Raw genomic sequence first — 24,031 nt, 5'->3', positions numbered from 1 at the left:
ATCGAGACCATCCTGGCTAACACGCTGAAACCCCGTCTCTACTAAAAATACAAAAAACTAGCCAGGCGTGGTGGCGGGCGCCTGTGGTCCCAGCTACTCTGGAGGCTGAGGCAGGAGAATGGCGTAAACCCGGGAGGCGGAGCTTGCAGTGAGCTGAGATCAGGCCACTGCACTCCAGCACGGGCGACAGAGCAAGACTCCGTCTCAAAAAAAAAAAAAAAAGAAATTGCTTTTTGCAAGTTTTTGCTTAAGTATTTCACTGCCTTTCTGCTGAGCTGTTCTATGGAAGAGAGCTGTAGGTAGCCACGGTGCCCAGGTGGAACAGCATGATCCTAAAGCCCTACTTACACAAGGAATCGCAGTGGCCCATGGCCACGTGGTTCAACCAGCCAGCCCAGAAGATCTGCAGATGCAAGCAAAAGCACACCACACTGACCTGCACCCTGCATCTGGACCCATCTGGCCCATGGTAAGGTGTCCCACAGTGAGGTATCACACCAAAGTACAAGCTGGCAGGGGGTTCAGCTTAGAAGAGTTAAGGGTGACCAGCATCCACAAGAGGGTGGAATAAGTCCACCACGTCCCTGCGGGCCAGTGTTCAGCACCTGAAGGAGTAAGACTCCAAGCTCAACCTCTTTCCCAGGAAGCTCTTAGCCCCCAAGAAGGGAGACAGTTCTGAAAAACTCAAATCAGCCACCCAGCTGACAGGACCAATAATTCCCATACAGAATGTCTATAAGAAGGAGAAAGTCAGAGCCATCACTAAGAACTTTAAGGTATTTGCCAGTCTTCACATGGCCCACATCAATTTTCAGCTCTTCGGCATATGGGTAAAAAGGGCCAAGGGAGCCACAGAACAGGATGCTGAAAAGGAAAAATGAAGCCCTACTGGGGACTTGCAATATATCAGCGGTAAAGCTGGGTCTCCAAAAAAAGGAAAAAGCAGTTAACCAACAAAACTCAAGTCCAAGAAGTAGAAATGTGACTATCTGTTACAAGCTATTTTTCATATCACTGTTGTAAAGAACAACATGTTTACAAGTTCCCAGGGTGCCACAGGAAGAACACACAAAACCAACCACAAACCTAACTTACAGGGAACCACAGATAAGTGAGGTGGGCAGAGTATTATAAAAGATGTTATGTGAACCATCTTATAAAAATAATTTCAAAAACTGAATAATGCAAGTACATAAGAGTTACCAACACCTTGACCAGGCGCAGTGGCTCGTGTCTATAATGCCAGTGCTCTAAGAGGCCAAGACAGGAGCTCCTGATCACTTGAGACCAGAAGTTCAAGACCAGCCTGGGCAAACCAGTAACACTGTGGCTCTATTTAAAAAAAACAAAAACCAGAACAAAACAAAAAAACAAAAAACTTACCAACACGTATGGAAGAGGCAAGGTTCCACACTGTGTCCTTGCCCATGGCAGGCAAGGTAAGAGATAGACAAGTTGGGCAGGAAGCTGGGGTCAGGACCACTGCCCTCTACAGGTGGCCCACAAGAAAAGATATGGGGTAGGTAGGCTCATACACTGCAACTTTGTTAACATGAGAAATCAGGCATCACATTAACCTTCCCTCCTCTCTTCAGAACCTTATATTCATAAACACTGTTATATGAAAAAGCTGCCTTTCCTTTTCCTTGTCTTTTCTTTGCCTGGCCCATCTCTAGGTAAGGATTTCTTCCCTCACTCACCCTAGCCTCCTCCATGCCCTCACCTGTCTGACAATGCTCTGGATCAGTTTGTCCATGGTAAAGGCAATGTAGGCATGAATGGTGAACATCTCTCTCAGTGAATCTTCATACTGTGATGAGTCTATGTTGCCATCCAACAGGCTCCGCACCATGTCCAGGAAAGCTGGGTAATAATCTTCTACATCAACATCCACTGTGGGAGAGATGGGATAGGTGAGGCCTTACCTTGCTAAGAAAAGACTAGGGATAGAGTACAGGGCAAATCCCATAGCTGGCCTAAATGGCATTTGAAAGTATGAACACCAGGTATTCAAAATGTACTCATTCATTCCAATGTAAACAGAGATGAATTCTGACAGGTGACTACAATCACCAGCACTATCTATCAGAGAGTGACTCTGCAACTTTAACAGTGGCTTCTAATATTCTGACTGACCATGCTAGAAAGATAGTTCTTTATGGTACTGCTGGGCCATTTTAGCAGAGGAAAGTATCCTAGGGAAGCCAGTCCTTCAAAGAGCTGTTGGCTCCCCTGCTGAGAGAGAAACCTGCTCTCCCAGACTGCACAAGAGCATTCCTCACATGGGTCACTTGCTCATAAAGCTATTTCAATGAAGCATAAAGTACAGATGAGAAAAGGCAGACACAGCCATACTCCAGCACTGGGAAACCTCTTGGGAACAGAAAAACAGGAGTGCAAATTAAACCCTTTATGAATAATGAAGTAATCTGCATTTGTCAAAGTCCTTTTGTTTAAAAATGGATTTGCAACATTGTATTTCACAAATTGCATTATTAAATCGTCTGTACTTACTGCACATGAATCATTTCAACCACTAGCTAGAATAAATCTCATCAGTTGTTACAGACATTTGGCAACTAGCAGAGGGCACAAGGAATGTTAAAGAGTTTTGCCTTTAGCTTACTAAAGACCCATTTATATAAAGTTCGAAAATAGACAAATCTAATCTCTAGTGTTAGAAATCAAGAAAGTGGAAAAAGGATTCGTTATCAAGAGTACTGGTTATGTTTCGTTTCTTGAACATAGGTACGTCTAGTCTGTAAAAATTCACTGAGCTTCAAAATTGATTTGTATACTTTTCTATATATATATATGCTGTACCTTGTGTGTGTGTGTGTGTGTGTGTGTGTGTATGTATATATATATATATTTTTTTTTGTAGAGATGGGGTCTCACTTATTAACCAGGCTGTTCTCAAACTCCTGGCCTCAAGTGATCCTCCCACATCGGCCTCCCAAAGTGCTGGGATTACAGGTGTAAGCCACTGCACCCGGCCTATACATTGCATTTCAACAAACAGTTGACTAAAACGAAAAGAGTTACAAAACCAACTATTTGTCACTGACTAATTGGTTATTTACTAGTCATGTTTGTGCTGGGGAAAAAATGCTAGGAGCAAAACCGAGTTGTCTCCATTTATCTGAAGTCTGACGAATTCATTAAAAACAGGCAAAACAGGACAATTACTGTTTAAAAGAGGCAACTGGCTTGAGTTTCATCAGAGTATCACATTGTTTAGGTCCATAGAATAGGTATGGGCTTTAGACTCCAAAATATACCACTGCTATGAAAACTGCTTTTATGCCAGAATGAAGTTTTGAGTCCAAACAAGCTATGGTAAGTGTGAGGGTTGGCATTATCAGACAAGACAATATTACGTAAAGCCTCAAACCAAGTTAAGTCCATGACCAAGCCAGGAATAAGCCATTTTATTTCTAATTTCTACCCAAGTAGATTGAATCACCACAATGAGGTCTAAAATTTATCTTTTTCAAGCTAGGACTAGTCCAGATAAAAGCTTTCAGAACTTCCAGTGTCATTAGCTCCTCAACAGATAGAAGGCTAGGGCCATATCTGGGCTTCCTACATCAGCAACACTTTCAAAAAAAGAAAAGAGGCCGGGCGCAGTGGCTCAAGCCTGTAATCCCAGCACTTTGGGAAGCCGAGACGGGCGGATCACGAGGTCAGGAGATTGAGACCATCCTGGCTAACACGGTGAAACCCCATCTCTACTAAAAAATACAAAAAACTAGCCGGGCGAGATGGCGGGCGCCTGTAGTCCCAGCTACTTGGGAGGCTGAGGCAGGAGAATGGCGTGAACCCGGGAGGCGGAGCTTGCAGTGAGCTGAGAACCGGCCACTGCACTCCAGCCTGGGCGGCAGAGCAAGACTCCGCCTCACAAAAAAAAAAAGAAAGAAAGAAAGAAAGAAAGAAAAGATACACTCCTCAGATTGACTATTTCCTTAAGAGCCCAGAAGAAATCCTTCATGAAAAAGCTTTTGGCTCACAGCTCAAGTACTTAATTTATGAAGTGAACTGGAAGCAGGCAATACAAAATTACATAAAGTACATGACAGCGTCCTGAACCCTCACTTACTTTACTTTTCCTGGGTTCTACATCTTTATCCCTGTCCTGCCTGTTCTCCATGTCTCACATCACCTCTTGAGTTCCAGTCTCCTTTGCATAAATTATTTCTACATATTAGGAATGAGCCATAAACCCTACTGGTTAAATGGAAGTCCTGCCCAAAAATATGAGAAAATTCTGTTTTAAGCACTAGGAATTTATGTTCTGTCATGGATTGAAATTGTGACAGTTTAGTCTCTATCTGTACTTTGAAACAGCTGGCAGTAACCCAGAAATCTGCCGTTTGACAAATTAACAGTGATACCCTCTTCCCTGGTATGTCCACAATACCAGCCACTGACCAAGTGTCCATGATCTAAGCCCTGCATAGGATACTTTGCACAAAGCAACAGCACAAGGCAACTAGCATCTCCATTTTTCAGATAAACAGATTCAGAGAGTTTAACCAACTACACAGACTCTAAGGCCTGTGCTCTATTAACAAAAGAAGCAGTCCCAAGTCTAGGTAGCTCTAAAGTCCTCAACCTCACACATCCTCTGTAAATCAGAGGTCTCAGCACTCACTAGGTTCTTTGAGACGTAGCTGAATGGCAGGGCTGTCACTCTTGTCTCGCTTTATGCCCAGCACTTCCCGTTCCCATTCTCTCTCTCGGTTTTCTTCTTCAATTTGTCGTTCGGCTTGGGAACAAATCCGTAGCAGCCTCAGGCAGAGAATCTGGTGCAGTCGCATAAAAATATACCAGTTGTTATTGACATAGAAGAGGTTGTATACTTCATCCATTCCTCTTAATTTTTGAGCTGCTGTGTTACTGAACAGTAACTTGGACTTAGGGGGACTGCTCCCAACACCATTGTGCTTCTTAACTGCCCCTGTGGCTTCATCTACATCCATCTCTTCTTCTTCCTCTTCCTCCACATCTGAGAGGTCACCTCTTTGGGCAAAGAGCAAATCTGGAATAAAATGATGCATGATTTGTTTTATCTTATACTTGTCCTCCTTCTGAATGCCTGTCTGCCTCTTCACATGGTGGATAATCAGAGCAGCAGCATCTTCCAGTATTTGTTTGTCTTCATACGCAAGTGAGAGGTGTGGGCCAACAGGTACACCAGCATTCTCCTCCGTAGCCTGCTCTTGCCTCTGATGGGACAGACACACAAAAATATTCTGTGAGGTGTCTACAGCGACAACATGCCTACGAGACCACACCAGCCATACATCTCATTATCAACTACAGTGTCTATATTTTTCTAATAAAAAACTTAGGACCTGGGGTTGGGAGCGGTGGCTCACACCTATAATCCCAGCACTTTGGTAGGCCAAGGAGGGCGATCACTTGAGGTCAGGAGTTTGAGATTAGCCTGGCCAACATGGTGAAACCCCATCTCTACTAAAAATAACAAAATTAGCTGAACATGGTGGTGGGTGCCTGTAATCCCAGCCGTCGGGATGCTAAGGCAGGAGAATCACTTGAACCCATGAGACAAAGGTTGCAGTGCGCCAAGATCATACTACTGCACTCCAGCCTGGGCAACAGAGTGAGACTCAGTCTCCAAACAAAAAACAAAAACAAAACTTAGGGCCGAACCATAACAATAATTTTTGTCCCTCTTCCAGAAACAAATAGGTAATGACAGAGATGTGGTTTGATGTCAAAATACAGGTACCTTCTATACACCAGTGACTTACAGGGCGAGTGGGACAGAACTGGAGCCATCTTTTTCTTTTTTTTTTTTTGACAGGGTCTCGCTCTGTCACTTAGGCTGGAGGGCAGTGGAGCAATCCTGGTTCACTATAACCTCCATCTCCTGGGTTCAAGCCATTCTCATGCTTCAGCCTCCTGCATAGCTGGGATTACAGAAGTGTGCCACCATGCCAGGCTAATTTTTGTATTTTTGTTAGAGATGAGGTTTCACCATGTCCCCAGGTTGGTTTCGAACTCCTGGCCTCAAGTGATCTGCCCACCTCAGCCTCCCAAAGTGATGGGATTATAGGCAGGAGCCATTGTGCCCAGCAGGACTATCTTTCAAAATTCTGGACTAGTATTTATATAGAGGATATGATATAAGGTCTGGGATTTACTTTACTTCTGGGGTGGGGGTACGGAAGGTGACAAAGTAACATCAGCAAAATAGGGAGGATTAAGTTTATTTATTTTATTGATTTTGAGATGGAGTCTTGCTCTGTCACCCAGACTAGAGTGCAGTGGCATGTTCTCAGCTTACTGCATCCTCTGCCTCCCGGGTTCAAGACATTCTCCCACCTCAGCCTCCCGAGTAGCTGGGACTACAGGTGCACACCACCATCCCCGGCTAAGTTTTGTATTTTTAGTAGAGACGGGGTTTCATCATGTTGGCAGGGCTGGTCTCTTAACTCCTGACCTCAGGTGATCCGCCCGCCTTGGCCTCCCAAAGTGCTGTGATTACAGGTGTGAGCCACTGTCCCCGGCCTGATGTGAGTTCACGTAAGAGCTCATTTTACTATTTTTAAAATTCAGGATCACCCCCTCCAGGAATTCCCAATTGCACTGCATTTATGTTTCTATCCATCTGCTAAAACTGAGCCCATGGAAACCAGAATTGATTGCTTATTCATCTCTGATCCTAGCTCCTAGTACTATTTATAGTTCTAGTAGGCATGCTGAATAAGCAAGGATTACAAAGAGTTTGGTGGTCAATGACAAGTTTTGAAGCTGTAGTAAGGAGAGATGGGACTATATGAATACAAGGTATTGTTTGAGGGAAACAGGCAGTGAGAGAAGTGGAAAATGGAGGCAGGAGGTATAAGTTGAAACCAGGATAGTGAACTAGGAAACTAGTCAAATAGCTTAGGTATAAAGGTAAAGTTTAGATTTAAAATAGTAGAATGAGGAATAGAAAAGGCTATGCCAGCTATAAAGCAAGAATCAACAGGTCTTAGAGAGTCTCACCTGCATTTAACAAAGCTAATTTCCAGAAATCAAAGCTGTGCTAAACATAGACTAGAGTCCTCTCACAGATGTAGAAAACCCCAGCTCACCTCATCATAGATACTCTCAATCTCATTGAGTAAGCTCTTAGACCTCAGGACCTTTGTGTCATTCTGTTTAAAGTTGATCCCCTGGTGGTCCAGAGACTTCAAGTAGTATTTCTCATTTTGTTCTCGCCATACTTTGTTAAAGCCTCGCTGAGCTTCTCGCCATTCTTCCTCTTTCATCTTCAACCTAGTGAAGTGGGAAGGGATGGAAACAACACATGGGAATTCAGAGGGTTTAGAAGAAAGAAATTTGCCAGGTTTACTTTCTTTCAAGAAAAGTCAAAGCCATAATAGGTCTGTCAAAATTATTGGCAACTTGGGATGTTATTAAACCAGTCTCGAACTCTGTTTCATGAGGAAATTACTTATCCAAGACTTATTTTGGGGAAATGAGTTATCTCAAAATAATTTACCTAGAATGGTTACTTATCAAACAGCATTCCAGGGAATACCTTTGAGATGTAAATATTCCTTGCAAAAAGAGTTCTTGTTTCTCTGCTGTAGGACTTTGTAAAATGTTCACAATGCTAATAGAAACACAAAAGTCCAAGAGCAGAGAACTTGCACAGTTATGTTCCTCTGGATACAGTCTGGAAAGTTCTGATCAGAACTGCTTCTAATAACCCAGAAGAGAGCAGACTAAGACAAAAAAACAACACTAAAACTGAAGAATAACCTATATTTCAAAAGCCAAAAGTTAAATACTACAGGCAAGAAGAAGAAACCATCAATCTGTGCCAGCTCTTGAGAGGAAGATGAGGGAGGACAAATAAAATCTGGGTATTTGTGAACTGTGCAGCAAATAAGAATTAGTTTTTACCAGATGATACTGAGAGAACCAAGCTCCTAACAAAGGATTCACAGTGTGGTCAATAATGACATGGGGCTGGGCATGGTGTAGCTGGTGCCCGTAATGCCAGCACTTTAGGGAGGCCAAGGCAGGAGGATTGCTTGAGCCCAGGAGTTAGAGGCCAGCCTGGGAAACATAGCAAGACCTTATCTCTATTAAAAAAAAATAAAAATAAATAAAAATTAGCTGGGTGTGGTGGTGTACTCCTGTAGTCCCAGCTATTCAGGAGGCTGAGGTGGGAGGATCACCTGAGCCTGGGAAGTTGCGGCTGCAGTAAGCTGTGTTCTTACTACTGCACTCCAGCCTGGGTGAAAGAGTGAGATCTTGTCTCAAACAAACAAAAAAACCACAAAGATGTTAACAACAGTTAGTCCTGAGTGTGGCAGGAACATGGGTGGTAATTATCTTCTTTTCTGTATTTTAAAATACTCCCCCAGGGTTGGGGAGAAAGAGAGGTCTCATGGGACAACCAGGTTGAAAATGAGAGCCTTATTTAATGGGACACTGAACCAGTAATGAAGTACACACTAAAGCACTAAGGGCACATTTGCTCAGGTACCTTTTAAGGACAATCGGAACAGCAATGGAGGGATTCTTTCTCAGACCATCAATGATATCAGCTGCTTTATCAGCATATATCCTCTGGAGTGCTTTTCTATGGATGACTTCTGATGTGCCCCCAAGGGTGTTGTCCAAGCGAAATTTGGCTTGTTCCTCAGCAGACAAGCGGGAAAGCTTCTTCTGTATTGCTTCCAGAACCCGGATTGTTGCCAGATTGGTCTCTAAAACTACATCAAGCTGAAGAGGAAGACAAAGAAGGGTATGCTCAGGACCCAAATCAAAAGAGAATAGAGTAGTGATTAGAAAAATAAGGTAGGGAGCTAAACTCCTTGGATCTGAATCCTGGTTCTGCCCTACTAGCTACGTAAGACTGTTTCTTTATCAGCAAAATAGGGATAACAGCACCTATTACTCTCACAAGCCTGTTTCTGGATTAAATTACACAAGCCACATAAAGTATTCAGCACAATACCTGGCACATAAGAACCACAGGATGAAGCTGGATAAACGGTAGTTATCACTACCACCACCTGCACCGTGTGCTTTGCTTAAGACTACCCATCTTAGACCAGAGGAACCTAACAGGAAATGATGACTTTACTGATACTTTTCCCTGAACTTTCCTGAATTGCTAAGATCCGTTATGAACAAACAATAACAATCAAAACAATACCAAAAGACGGCTCTGTCTTGAGAGTTTTTTTTTAACTTGAAATATTTAAATATATTCAAATACTAAAATACTCAATAGCCTTGTTCCACATCCAGTAATAATAAGAGCAGTGACTATCATACCCTAAGGAGTTCACTGTTGTATCTGCGGGTAATGATTTAAATTCTTATCGGACTCCTGGCAACCTATGAGTCTACTTTTTCCTTAGCTTAAAATAAGGTTCTCTAAATGAAAAACAGAAAATGAAGTAAATGAACAGTCTATAACCAAATATTTGCAGAGGTGTTCCCTAAATTTTCTTGTTTTGGAAATGTGGTCATCATTTTGTCAATATTTCTGGCCCCTCTTGCTCTCCAATTACTGACAAAAAATGGACTAACTTCCTGGCTCCCTTATGATTGGATAGGGTCATGTAACTAGTTCTGACAAATGAGTTGTTACGAGTTGAGAAGAAGTAATGTTTATCACTTCTAGGCTGGAGCATTTAAAGGTGTGAGATCCTTCTGCGATCTCTTTTCCTCCTAGTGACTAGCAACAATCATAATGGTGGCAATCCCTTGGCCTGAATCCCCAAGTGATTCTGATATGCCAAATCCCCTGCTAAACATCAATGTACATGTAGAATGATTAGAAATTAAACCCACTGGCTTTACAAGTCACTCAGATGTGGGAGCTGTCTGTACTGAAGCATTACTAACCTATCTTGATTGGTAAAGCATGTTCCTTCAAACTAGCTCATCCCACCAAATCTTAAACACATGCTTACCCCACTTCTTTGATCTTTGCCCTCATAGTCATAAATGGGAAATGAAGTTGCCTCTCATTTGGAGGCATACCAGTTGAGAGCGGATAGGAACATTCTGTCAAAAATAGATGCCAAGCTCTGCTAATTCATCAGCTAACCTTACTAAACATAAGTAACAAAGAAATGCTTTCTTTTTTTTTTTAGACAGAGTCTCACTCTGTAGCCCAGGCTGGAGTGCAGTGGCGTGATTCGACCTCAGCTCACTGCAAGCTCCGCCTCCCGGGTTCATGCCATTCTCCTGCCTCAGCCTCCTGACTAGCTGGGACTACAGGCGCCCGCCACCGCGCCTGGCTAATTTTTTGTATTTTTAGTAGAGACAGGGTTTCACCGTGGTCTCGATCTCCTGACCTCGTGATCCGCCCGCCTCGGCCTCCCAAAGTGCTGGGATTACAAGCGTGAGCCACCGCGCCCGGCTGAAATGCCTTCTTTAGCTTGATAACACTCCCTATGGAAGTTAACATCTGTCATGATTTAGTTTTCTGCAAATAGGTGCAACTCCTTATAAATGCTGGGGCAAAGATGGCCAACCACCTGCCAGTGGCCAGGCAGCATGTGGCTCTTAATTAAAAACACACCAGAAACAGCTAAAGCAAGTGTGAGGAGGGAAAGCTGGCAAAGAGCTAAAAGAGTACTTAAAAACAAACAAACAAACAAAAAAACCAAAAAAAACACAGCAAGATACCTACCCATACAAATAAGCACAGCCAGTCAATTTAATGTAATAGATACACTAAATAGGATACATGTCATTTTACCTCTTTAGACAAACCAGACTTCCCTTTTTAAAAATGATCATGTAAACCAGACATATAAACACATTGGGGATTTTGAGCCCACTTTCAGTAGTTCCCCTCCTGATACAGGTGGTATGGGGCCCTCTACCACCTCATTTATTCACTCCACTCTTCCCTTCCTAACTACTTCAAAATGAAGTTCCTGGGACAGGCGCAGTGGCTCACGGTTGTAATCCCAGCACTTTGGGAGGCCAAGGCAGGTGGGTCACTTGAGATCAGGAGTTCCAGACCAGCCTGGCCAACATGGTGAAATCTGTCTCCACTAACAATACAAAAAAAATTAGCCGGGTGTAGTGGCATGCACCTGTAGTTCCAGCTACCTGGGAGGCTGAGGCAGGATAATGGCTTAAACTCATGAGGCAGAGGTTGCAGTGAGCCGAGATCACACCACTGCACTCCAGCCCGGGTGACAGAGCAATACTCTGTCTTAAAAAAAAAAAAAAAAAAAAAAAAAAGGCCAGGCGCGGTGACTCAAGCCTATAATCCCAGCACTTTGGCAGGCCGAGACGGGCGGATCACAAGGTCGAGATCGAGACCATCCTGGCTAATACGGTGAAACCCCTTCTCTACTAAAGAATACAAAAAACTAGCCGGGCGACGAGGCGGGCGCCTATAGTCCCAGCTACTTGGGAGGGGGAGGCAGGAGAATGGCATAAACCTGGGAGGCGGAGCTTGCAGTGAGCTGAGATCGGGCCACCACACTCCAGCCTGGGCAACAGAGCCAGACTCCGTCTCAAAAAAAAAAAAAAAAAAAAAAAAAAGGCCCTAATTTAACCTTCTTTCAAAAGGAGCCAATCAGGCCAGGTATGGTGGCTCACGTCTGTAATCCCAGCACTTTGGGAGGCCAGGATGGGATGACCACTTGGGCCCAAGAGTTTGAGACCAGCCTGGGTAATGTAGTAAAACACTGTCTCTATAAAAAACAAAAAATTAGCCGCAGGGGGTGGGAGGCAAGGGGAGGGAGAGCATTAGGACAAATACATAACGCCTGTGGGGCTTAAAACCTAGATGACGAGTTGATAGGTGCAGCAACCCCCATGGCACATGTATATCTATGTAACAAACCTGCACGTTCTGCACATGTATCCCAGAATTTAAAGTTAAAAAAAAAAAAATTAGCCAGGCATGGTAGTACATGCCTGTAGTCCCAGCAACTTGGTGGTGGGTAGGGGTGGGGGTCTGAGTGGGAGGGTCACACTTGAGCCTGGAAGGTTGAGGCTGCAATGAACTGTGATTGTGCCACTGCACTGCAGCCTGGGCAACAGAATGAGACCCTGTCTCAAAAAAACAAAACAAAACAAAGCAATCAATACCAGAAACATGAAAGAAAAATTCCAGTTCTCATAACAGAGCTGGTTTACTAACCATGGCAAGATACTTGCTAAGGGTAATGATACATACAGATCTTAAATAATTTAAAAACAGTTTCAAGAAAGTACTATAAACCTTAGGATACTGATTTTCTTCACCATGTAAAACACAATAATCTTAAAATGCCATGCAAAATCAAAAGAACTATTATTCAGTCATCAATGGACAATTTCAGTTAAAAGGGCTAGCTAAAGTGGCCTAGATAAGTCACATTTGCCATAAAACATGTACTAATATATTTGACCAATGTACAAAGCATGGAAAGTACCACAACAAGCATTTACCACAGAAGAATGTGAGCCTCTGGCTCTTCCATCTTAATACCCCTCAGAGACAGGTATTAAGATAGTCTTTCACTGAGCATCTCCCATATCTCCCAACTTCAAATGCCAAAGAAGCTTGTACCTCAAAGCGCTCATCTTCACAACGATAAATGTGTTCTTCATATTGAGTCTTCTTGGAACTCACAAAGGTGGAGTCCTCAGACCACGAAGGGAAGGAAACCCAGGTATCATTTAAAACCTTTGGGTAGAAGAAGAGAGACTGAAACAAAAGCCTAAAACAGCTTTCTGGTGATTAAGCATTCTCAATAAAAAGACAAAACTCTAGCGGAGAAATAGGCAACTAACATTACTTCACAAATTTCACCTTTAGCAAGTTTACAAAAAGGTATTAGTAAGAAAAGTGTTCTGAATATAAGTGGAAATATAATTCCAGTGCTTTGGGAGGATGAAGCAGGAAGATCACTTGAGCGCAGGAGGAGTGACCCCATGTTTACAAAACTAAAAACTTCTATTTTTATATTTTTAGCTGGGTGTGAAGGCATGTGTAAGTCCCAGGTACTTGGGAGGATCATTTGAGCCCAGTAGGTTGAGGCGCTATGAGCACTCCAGCCTGGGTCACAAAACGAAATCCTGTCTCAAAAACAAACAAAAAAGTAGAAAACATTTTTTTTAAAAAAAGGACTAAAAGGGTTCTTAATTTCATTATTCATATAAATTCTCAATCCTTGGTACCACCACTCCCTTCCGGAAAAAGCTGAGGACCCAGGGCTGATCCTTGCTAGGGAAGGCCTTACCTCTTTACAGAGAGGAGTCCTTCCTGTACACTTGGGCTGCTGGTAACTCTTTGGTAAGGCTCGATAGCTGGAGCCCAATCGTTTACAAGAAGCATAATCTATCTCCATAGCAATGCCCTCTGTGGCTCGTTCCTTTGGATAAGTTTCCAGATGTACAGACTCCTTATAGCCCAGAAAGTTTTTAAACCAATTAAACAACTCAGGGAATTTCCTGAAGAATCAAACCAAAAAGTGACAAGCAATTAGGGGCATGATGCAGTTATCCTGAGGTATGACTACTACCATCTGGTTTTGGATCAGAAATCTGCTACCAGGGACAAATTATTTCCTGCCTAAGAAGAACTGCTTCTGAGCATTTGGTTTCCCCTTTTTCTAATAAAATACTCTCAGATCAGTTAAAGTGGTGATAAAAGAGTTGTACCGAAACCAGACAAAATAACAAACCATTCTTTTGATCAAGAATATTGCTTTAGGCCAGGTGCAGTGGCTCATGTCTATAATCCCAGCAATTTGGGAGGCCGAGGCGGGCGGATCATGAGGTCAGATCAAGATCATCCTGGCTAACATGGTGAAACCCCGCCTCTAATAAATATACAAAAAATTAGCTAGGTGTGATGGCGGTCGCCTGTAGTCCCAGCTACTGGGGAGGCGGAGGTAGGAGAATGGTGTGAACCTGAGAGGCGGAGCTTGCAGTGAGCCGAGATCGCGCCACTGCTCTCCAGCCTGGGTGACAGAGCGAGACTCCATCTCAAAAAAAAAAAAAAAAGAAAAAGAAAAAGCAGATTGTTTTAATGGTCACATAATTTTTAGGCTGTCAAATACAGTAAAGATTCCAGGCTCGGCGTGGTGGCTCATGCCTGTAATCCCAGCACTTTGGGAGGCCGAGGCAGGTGGATCACCTGAGGTCAGGAGTTCTAGACCAGCCTGGCCAACATGGTAAAACCCCCATCTCTACTAAAAAAAAATACAAAAATTAGCCGGGCGTGTGGTGACAGTAGGTCAAAGTAGGAGAATCGCTTGAACCCAGGAGGCAGAGGTTGTAGTGAGCCGAGATTGCGCCCTCACACTCTAGCCTGGGGAACAAGAGTGAGACTTCGTCTCAAAAAAAAAAAAAGAAATAATAATAATAATAATAATAATAATAATAATAATAATTTTTAAAAAAATTCCAGAACTCTGGGAGAGATTTTTCTTGATAAACATCCAGCACTGGTCAGAAGATCAGGAAACCACTAGTCTTGGCCATTAGTCAATAAATACTTAATGCCCTCGCTATTTTCTCATCTCTAGAGTTGGACTAGAAGACTTCTCAGGACTCTTTTGGCACTCACATTTGAGTCAACTGACCTATCTCAAGTAAATTAACTTTGCCTATCACATACTCTCACAAATCAAATATTACCTGGCCTCCATATCATGAATCAGGGCTGAGCCCCTCACTTCACTTACCCCAGGAAAGGAGAGACTAGTTGCACAAGCTCAGCACGAGAGATCACCTCCTGGTTAAAAATAACAAGACAGCGCAGGAAATTTTCATAGGCTTCTGCACTCCGAAGAGCCTTTCGGACCTTATGGAGACAACAGGAAGAAAAACAGTTTTTGTTTTTCTTAAAGTGGGGAATTGAAAAGGGCCTTGCTCTGTCGCCCAGGAAGGAGTGCAGTGGTGTAATCTCAGCTCACTGCAGCCTCCTACCCTCAACCTCCCAAGGAACTGGGACTACAGGTGTGAGCCACCATGCCTGGCTAATTTCTGAATTTTTTGTAGAGATGAGGTCATATATTGCCCAGGCTGTCCTGTGATTCGTTTTTAAAAATTGGGGAAATCTGTGGCTGGGCGTGGTGGCTCATGCCTATAATCCCAGTGCTTTGGGAGGCCAAGGTGGGTGGATCACTGGAGGCCAGGACTTCAAGACCAGACTGGACAACATGCTGAAACCCTGTCTCTACTAAAAATACAAAAATTAGCCAGGCATGATGGCACATGCCTCTAATTCCAGGTACTCGGGTGGCTGAGTGAAACATGAGAATCACTTGAACCCGGGAGGCAGAGGTTGCAGTGAGCTGGGATAATGCCACTGTACTCCAGCGTGGGTGACAGAGCAAGACTCTGTCTTATAAGTAAAAAAATAAAATAAAAATGGGAAATTTGAACTGATATTTTATGATGCTAAGTAATCAATGTTAGTTTTTTTAGATGTGACAATGATTATGTTTGCAAAAAGGAGTTTTTTTTTGGTTTTGTTTTTTAAACACAGTGCAGCTCTGTTGCTCAGGCTGAAGTGCAGTGGTGCGATCTCAGCTCACTGTAACCTCTGCCTCCTGGGTTCAACCAATTCTCCTGCCTCAGCCTCCCAAGTAGCTGGGATTACAGGCATGTGCTGCCACACCCAGCTAATTTTTGTATTTTTAGTAGAGACAAGGTTTCACCATATTGGCCAGGGTAGTCTCAAACTCCTGACCGTAAGTGATCCACCCATCTTCGCCTCCCAAAGTGCTGGGATTATAGGCATGAGCCACCGTACCTGGCCACAAAAAGGAGTCATTTTTAAAAGAAACTTACTAAAAATATGTATGGATGAAATAATATATCTGCGATTTGTCTCCAAATAAACTGGGATGGGTGGGAATATATATGAAACAAACACATCGGCTAGGATTGGGAACTGCTAAAGCTGGATGGTAGGTACGTGAGGAATCATTTTACTATTCTCTTTACGCATGTTCAAAATTTTCCAGCTGGGCGCAGTGGCTCACGCCTATAATCCCAGCACTTTAGGAGGCTGAGGAGGGTGGATCACCTGAGGTGGGTGGATCACCTGAGGTCAGGAGTTCGAGACCAGCCTGGCCAACATAATGAAACGCCATTCTACTTAAAAAAAAAAAAAAAAAAATTAGCTAGGCATGGTGGTGGGCGCCTATAGTCCCAGCGACTCGGGAGGCCGAGGCAGGAGAATCGTTTGAACACAGGAGACAGAGGTTGCAGTGAGCCGAGATTGCGCCACTGTACTCCAGCCCAGGCAATAAGAGTGAAACTCCGTCTTAAAAAAAAGAAAAAAAAAAAAATTACCGTAGTAACAATTTTTAAAATGAGATCTCGGAGTATACCTTCTCATATGCTTGATTCTCCAGACCGTATCAGAATTACCCCGGCTTTTGTTGCCTCTTTTTTTTTTTTGAGATGGAGTTTCACTATTGTTGCCCGGGCTGGTGTGCAATGGCATGATCTCAGCTCACTGCAACCTCCGCCTCCCAGGTTCAAGCAATTCTCCTTCCTCAGCCTCCTGAGTAGCTGGGATTATAGGCGTCTGCCACAATGCCCAGCTAATTTTTTTTTTGTATTTTTAGTAGAGAGGCGTTTTCACCATGTTGGCCAGGCTGGTCTTAAACTCCTGACCTCAGGTGATCCACCCACCTCGGCCTCCCGAAATGCTGGGATTACAGGCGTGAGCCACTGTGCCCAGCCTGTTGCCTCTCTTAACACATGTTTACAGCAAGAATCTTTGCCAAGACTGTTTTAAACTCTGGCAATCTGGAATAATGCTCTCTTAAGATACTTCTGTCCTCTGATCTGGTCTTTTTTCTTCCTCTATTTACAGTATTGAGCATCTTAATACCAAAAACCCAAAAATGATCAATGGCATAGACAAAGCAAAACTAGCCTAGTCAGATTACCAATCTGGGGCTTCAGTTCCGAAGTAAATATTTAGCACTGTAATTCCTTTGGTGAAGACCACAGACTGCCACCAAACCAAGTGGCTTACCAGCAACCCCTGCTCCAGACTTCCGTATGCTTTTCGTTAACTATTCATCAGTAGACACTATATAGAATCTAGACTTTTAAAGCTAAAGATAAAAGAGCACTGTACCTGTTATACTGTATACCCTATTTACCTTTACTTTTTATTAGCTTTTAAACATACACAAAAGTAGACAGAAATATAACAAACCTACGTACTCAACCCTAACCTCAATGATCTATAGTATATTTTGTTTCATCTATACTCATTTCTCCTACCACTGCATTTTAAACCAAATTCCAGACATTTCATCTAGATATAGTATATATGTTTAAGAAAAAGTACTAAGAAAATGCTATTAAAGGACTGGGCGCAGTGACTCACGCCTGTAAACCCAACACTTTGGGAGGCCAAGGCAGGCAGATCACCTAAGGTCAGGAGTTCCAGACAGCCTGGCCAATATAGTGAAACCCTGTCTCTACTAAACATACAAAGGCCGGGCGCGGTGGCTCAAGCCTGTAATCCCAGCACTTTGGGAGGCCGAGACGGGCGGATCACGAGGTCAGGAGATCAAGGCCATCCTGGCTAACACGGTGAAACCCCGTCTCTACTAAAAAATACAAAAAACTAGCCGGGCAAGGTGGCGGGCGCCTGTAGTCCCAGCTCATGTAGTCCCAGCTACTCGGGAGGCTGAGGCAGGAGAATGGCGTAAACCCGGGAGGCGGAGCTTGCAGTAAGCTGAGATCCGGCCACTGCACTCCAGCCTGGGTGACAGAGCAAGACTCCGTCTCAAAAAAAAAATACAAAAATTAGCTGGGTGTGGTGGTGGGCACCTGTAATCCCAGCTACTCGGAAGGCTGAGGCAGGAGGATTGCGTGAACCCGGGGGGTGGAGGTTGTGGTGAGTCAAGATGGCGCCAATGTACTCCAGCCTCAGCAATGGAGTGAAAATGTCTCAAGAAAAAAAAAATTACTCTTAGAAATTAACTTATTTTCAGAAGATTCCTTAAGGCAAGGCATGGTGGCTCACGCCTGTAATCTCAACACTTTGGGAGGCCAATGCTGAGGCTGAAGGAGGAGGACTATCTGAGCCCAGGAGTCTGAGACCAGTCAGGGCAAAACAGTGAGACCCCCCTCTCTCCAAAAGAATTTTAAAAATTAGCTGAGTGTGGTGGTGTGTACCTGTAAATCCCAGCTACTCAGGAGGGTGAGAAGGATCACTTGAGCCCAGGAGTTCCAGGCTGTAGTAAGCTATGAAAGCACCACTGAGTTCCAGCCTAGGTGACTGAGCGAGACCATCTCTTAAATAAAAAAAGCCAGGTGTGGTGGCTCACACCTGTAATCCCAGCACTTTGGGAGGTGAAGGTGGGTGGATCACCTGAAGTCAGGAGTTCAAGACCAGCCTGGCCAACACAGTGAAACCCCATCTCTACCAAAAATATAAACATTAGCCAGGCGTTGTGGCAGGCGCCTGTAATGCTAGCTACTTGGGAGGCTGAAGCAGGAGAATTGCTTGAATGCAGGAGGTAGAGGTTGCAGTGAGCTAAGATCACACCACTTCACTCCAGCCTGGGCAATAACAGCGAGACTCCGTCTATAAAAAACAACCCAAAAATGTAAAAAAGATTCCTTAATAGCATCTAATATTGAGTCTGTACTAAGTTCAATTGTCTAATTAATATCTTAAAAATTGGCTATTGGCCAGGTGTGCTGGCTCACACCTGTAATCCCAGCACTTTGGGAGGCTGAGGTGGGTGGATCACTTGAGGTCAGGAGTTCAAGACTAGTCTGGCCAACATGGTGAAACCCTGTTTCTACTAAAAACACAAAAATCAGCTGGGCACGGTGGCAGGCGCCTGTAGTCCCAGCTGTTTGTGAGGCTGACGCTGGAGAATCACTTGAGACGGGGAGGCAGAGGTTGCAGTGAGCCAAGATCGCACCATTGCACTCCAAGCTGGGCAACAGAGCGAGCTCTGTCTCAAAAATAAAAATAAACTGACGTTTAAATTCAGAATCCAAAGTCTGCATGTCACATTTGGCTTATATATTTCTTAATTCTTAATTTACAACAGCTCCCCTTCCCTACCCTTTTCTTGACATTCATTGGTTGTGATCTAGACTTCTACACTTGTCTAAAAGCACCAACCGCCCAAGCAGACTTCGGTAATGGTTCACATCAGAGCTAAGAACTCAACACTCTTGCAGGATTCTCCTGCAAAAAGCTCACATAGGCACGGTAGACAGAAAGAGATCAGGAGATACCAATCATGGAGATGTTAAATCATCTGCCCTTCTGCAAAACCCAAGAGGCACAAAATAGAGTCAATCACCACAGATCAATCCAGGTTGATTTCTACCAGTGAGAAGTCCAACAGTTCCTGCTAATCATCAAGTTGACTCCAAGGAGCAAATCACACTTAAGTTTATGTGGCCAAACTAAGGCAACACACAACATCATTTATGCCAATAATCTCAACTCTGGTTGCTCGTTAGAATCACTTGGGTAGCTTTGAAAACATGCAAGTAAATCAAAATTCCCCTGAATGCTATATATATGCATACTACAAATAACTATTACAGCAATAAGATTACAAGTCATCTTAAATCCTCAAAAATTGGTACAGGCACTGGTACTGCCTGCCACACAGACCCAGATATCTACAACAGCGAGCTCCAAACATCTTTCAAGAGAAACATAATACATTTTCTAAAACTCTGTCTTCTGCCCCGAACTGCTTCATAAAACCAAAGCAAACAATGCTACCATTTTTCTAGCTATGCTAATAGTACTAGCAGACTCAAAGGACTCACAACTGGGAAACTATGTTAAAAAACAGAAAGCCCTAATTAGTTTGACACCTTTAAAACAAAACCTTTGGGGGATAAGATGATTTTCTTTTGGCACTAACAGGCACTATCAAATCTAACTCATCCATTACTCACCTTATCAAAAAATAACGATTCTGTTCCACCACCATGTTTGCTGGCATCTGCCATAGAAGAATCCTTTAGATTGAGCAGTTTGGGTTTCTTCTGCAAAAGAAAGATACAAACGTGAGATTCAAAGAGTGGTTTTCTCTGAATTTTATTTTTGTCTGCGTTCAATGGTTTCAACACTGAAACCACTGCTGATTAATAATTTGAAACAAATGAGAGAACTCTAACCAACTCACTCCATACTCTCTAAGATTTCTACTCATAAATAGTTTCAACACTGAAACCACTGCTGATTAATAATTTGAAACAAATGAGAGAACTCTAACCAACTCACTCCATACCCTCTAAGATTTCTACTCATATTTTCTATTTCAGTTTGCCTGTTAAGTTTCTTTCTCCAACAGAGGTTCAAAGATCATTCTACCCCGAAATGTTTTCTCCAGAAATGATCATGACATTACTGTGACAAACTTTTAGAACAGCCTTACTTTTTCTAGGGGCCCAAAGTAACTTCATTGAGACTCTAATGCCACTGTTTTGTTCTCCTACCAGTTGAGGGAGAAGAGGCTGTTTGTAAAAAGAGCTGGTGCACGTGGTCTGAAATTGACAGAAATCAATCTTTAACCCTGAATAATATTTCAAGTTAAAATTTACTTAAAAAGCATAATTTGCTGGGCATGGGGGCTCACGCCTGTAATCTCAGCACTTTGGGAGGCCAAGGTGGGCAGATCATGAGGTCAAGAGATTGAGACCATCCTGGCCAACATGGTGAAACCCCACTTCTACTAAAAATACAAAAAAAAATCAGCTGGGTGTGGTGGTGCGCGCCTGTGGTCCCAACTACTCAGGAGGCTGAGACAGGAGAATCGCTTGAACCCGGGAGGCTCCATCTCAAAAAAAAAAAAAAAAAGCATAATTTTTCTAATAGAAGAAATAACTATCTTGCCAGCAATATCCCCTCAGACTAATTTAATATTGTTCTTTTAAAGGGAACCAACAGGCCATGGTATAATCCTGTCAAGCAAGAAGTTACTTTTGAAATCCACCACTTACTCTCTACGAAGAAATGCACAAACTTGGTGAGAAGTAGCACATTTACCTTGGCTATCTCAGAGTATACTTTCTTAAGAGCTGCAGCCTCTGCTTACACTGCCTATGCAGAAAGTAGGTGGAGAATTGTAAGCCCACACTATATTCTTTCCACCTGTAGGTAATCAAGAGTGGGAGGACGTAAATCCAAGCATGGAATGTATCTACTGAGCTGATTCTTGCTACCCATATAACTAATTCTCTTTACTGAAGTGAAGAAATAGAAACCATTATTATGTTCAACTTGATTTCAAAAGAAACCATGACAAACACTAATGAAAAAGGATACTTCAAAAGTGTTAGTAACACCTAGTATGTGAGACCTTGCAATCAGTCACTTACTATTTATCAGTCACCTCTTACTATTAGAGGATAGAAACACCTCTTACTATTAGAAACTTTTGTCATTATTTAATTCTGCAGACACATCTATCTCTTCCATATTACATATTGCTTTGAAATTCACTGAAGAATTCAACATTCAATACATATAACTAGCGCTCTCCCTATCACAGCTGTGTTACATCAAAGAAGGGAGCAAGCTGTGCTTTCTGCAGACAGACCATCAGTGTTAAATGTAATAAAAAACATCATGTAATGAATTACTAATAGGAGTTTAAGACTTCCCTCTGCTACAGCCCAAAGGTCCTGCCTTGGAGATTAAGATGATACAGACAAGATCTGGTAACCCAGCAAAGAACTTTGAGCAGGACAGGGTTCTAGACCAAAGAGACCTCAAAAAGCACATGCACTCTACTCACAAGAGGACCTCAGAGATCATTTATTTCTGAAATAATTCTCAAACTCAAGAATGTTCTTTCTTAACACAAGGCAGATTTAAAGCATCAAATAAGAATTGGCCAGGCACGGTGGCTCATGCCTGTAATTCCAGCACTTTGGGAGACCAAGGCGGGTGGAACTCCTGACCTCAGGAGTTCAAGACCAGCCTGGCCAACATGGCGAAACTCCATCTCTACTAAAAGTGCAAAAATTAGCTGGGTGTGGTGGCACACGCCTGTAGTCCCAGTTACTTAGGAGGCTGAGGCAGGAGAACTGCTTGAACCCAGGAGGCAGAGGTTGCAGTGAGCCGAGATCATGCCACTGCACTCCAGTCTGGGTGACAGAGCGAGACTCTGTATCAAAAAAAAAAAAAAAGAAGTGAAAAAAATTTTAAGTATTGGAAATTCTTAGTAGCAACCAAAACATTAAAGAAATGACAGCTCATTGCAAAGGAGATAATAAAGAACTCAAAAAAGTACAGTAATCCAAGCAATCAATGTTATTCTAATACTCTTTTGCAAAGCCAGATAAACTTTGCACTGAGTTTCTGTGACACATACTAACTTGCTCCAAATATCTAGGACCCAACTGTTAACGCACTTAAGAACACGTGACCATCTCTAGCGTAGCTCTCCCTTAGAATTGCCTGTGAGCATCAAAATGAGCAGCTGCTGCCCATTCTCACCTTAACTGGAGGCGTGGTTCCTGTAGGGTGTCTGCGGATCTGGCAGCCATTCTGGCTGGGCCTCTGCGGCTTGTTGTTCAGTTGGGGCTTCTTGACAGTGCCTCCATGATCATTTCTCACAGAATCAACCTTCTCAGCAGTTGTTTTGCTTAAAAGCTGATTAAGACACATGAAAGAGATTAATGCTCTTATCAAAGCAAACAAATATCATCTAGGAAAAGTCCCCTTCTGAGCACCGTTTTCCAGCTTCTCTAAGATAATAATAATAAATAGTGTAATTCTTACAAAAAAAAAAACATACCACGGAGCTGTTGGCATCTGGTAGGAATTGTCCAAACTCTGACAACAAATCTTCTTGGTTTTTAAAGAGACGCGCAACCTGGGCATACACCTCCTGCTCTGTCAACGCTGGAGTGTAGTTTCCTCCAGCTTCCTTGGCATTTCTCTGCTCTTTCTGAGGAATTGCAAATGAAAAGAGATCACATTAAAGGGCTACTGTTTTGAGTCGCTCATCTTTGCACACTTTCTGGAATCACTGTTATCTATTTAGGCTGCATGTAAGAAGAAAGTCTAGGTTCTCAGCACCCGTTCTGACCACAAACGAAAATTTCAAGTTGAGAAAAAAGTGCAAGATGGTGGATGACAATTCCTTTCAAAACTAGGGTAGTAAATTTTTTTGAGATGGAGTTTCACTCTTGTTGCTCAGGCTGGAGTGCACTCGTCTCAGCCTCCCAAAGTGCTGGGATTACAGGTGTGAGACACCATGCCCGGCCTAGGGCAATAAATATTAATGGCCGGGGGACCACTACCAACTGACAAAACCTTAGAAATTTCTCCTCCTTCTACTGTAGATTAACTAGACTAAATAAGTCACTATCTAACTGTCCCAGATAAAACAGAGCTTCATTTCATGGGATAGTGACTAAAAATCCTGACTGAGGCTGGGTGCAGTGGCTCACACCTGCAATCCCAGCACTTTGGGAGGCCATGGTGGGCAGATCACCTGAGGTCAGGAGTTTGAGACCAGCCTGGCCAATATGTTGAAACCCCATCTCTACTAAAAATACAACAAATCACTTGAACCTGGGAGGTGGAGGCTGCAGTGAGCCGACATTGCACCACTGCACTCCAGCCTAGGCAAAAAGAGCAAAACTCTGTCTTAGAAAAAAATCCTAACTGAATGTTGCAGGGCAATCAAGTCAGGCAAATAAAACTGGCTTTATAGCATGGGTGTGGTGGCTCACACCTGCAATCCCAGCACTTTGGGAGGCTGAGGCAGGCGGATCACAAGGTCAGGAGTTCGAGACCAGCCTAGCCAACATAGTGAAATCCCGTCTCTACTAACAATACAAAAAATTAGCTGGGCATGGTGGCAGGCACCTGTAATCCCAGTTACTAGGGAGGCTAAGGCAGGAGAATCACTTGAACATGGAGGCGGAGGTTGCAGTGAGCTGAGATCGCACCACTGCACTCCAGCCTGGGTGACAATGCAAGACTCCCTCTCAAAAAACAAACAAACAAAAAAACTGGCTTTATAAACACATATGGTAGTTTCTAACTGGCTAATTT

General features: G+C 43.2%; 2 protein-coding genes and 1 pseudogene across 7 annotated transcripts in view; 1 reads left to right on the top strand and 2 right to left on the bottom strand.

The window, feature by feature from the left end:
• PML (promyelocytic leukemia) overlaps window positions 1-24,031 on the bottom strand; it is a 551,773-nt gene that overhangs the window by 87,591 nt on the left and 440,151 nt on the right. The gene's annotated exons all lie outside the window — the stretch shown is intronic.
• The window catches only part of SIN3A (SIN3 transcription regulator family member A), an 89,939-nt gene that overhangs the window by 19,353 nt on the left and 46,555 nt on the right, over window positions 1-24,031 (bottom strand). For all 6 annotated transcript variants that reach the window (XM_023196656.2, XM_023196655.2, XM_023196658.2 and 3 more), the window contains exons 7-16: window positions 22,764-22,916; window positions 22,463-22,618; window positions 19,915-20,004; window positions 14,685-14,803; window positions 13,236-13,446; window positions 12,563-12,679; window positions 8,513-8,751; window positions 7,107-7,290; window positions 4,655-5,228; window positions 1,724-1,893 (exon numbers count right to left, since the gene is read on the bottom strand). In XM_023196656.2, the coding sequence (XP_023052424.1) occupies window positions 1,724-1,893; window positions 4,655-5,228; window positions 7,107-7,290; window positions 8,513-8,751; window positions 12,563-12,679; window positions 13,236-13,446; window positions 14,685-14,803; window positions 19,915-20,004; window positions 22,463-22,618; window positions 22,764-22,916 (2,013 nt within the window). The remainder of the gene's footprint in view (window positions 1-1,723; window positions 1,894-4,654; window positions 5,229-7,106; window positions 7,291-8,512; window positions 8,752-12,562; window positions 12,680-13,235; window positions 13,447-14,684; window positions 14,804-19,914; window positions 20,005-22,462; window positions 22,619-22,763; window positions 22,917-24,031) is intronic.
• On the top strand, window positions 327-881 carry LOC111529697 (annotated as a pseudogene).

This window comes from Piliocolobus tephrosceles, chromosome 6 (assembly GCF_002776525.5).
Source record: "Piliocolobus tephrosceles isolate RC106 chromosome 6, ASM277652v3, whole genome shotgun sequence".
Taxonomy (NCBI): Eukaryota; Metazoa; Chordata; class Mammalia; order Primates; family Cercopithecidae; genus Piliocolobus; species Piliocolobus tephrosceles.
This window is presented reverse-complemented; position numbering and strand designations above follow the sequence as displayed.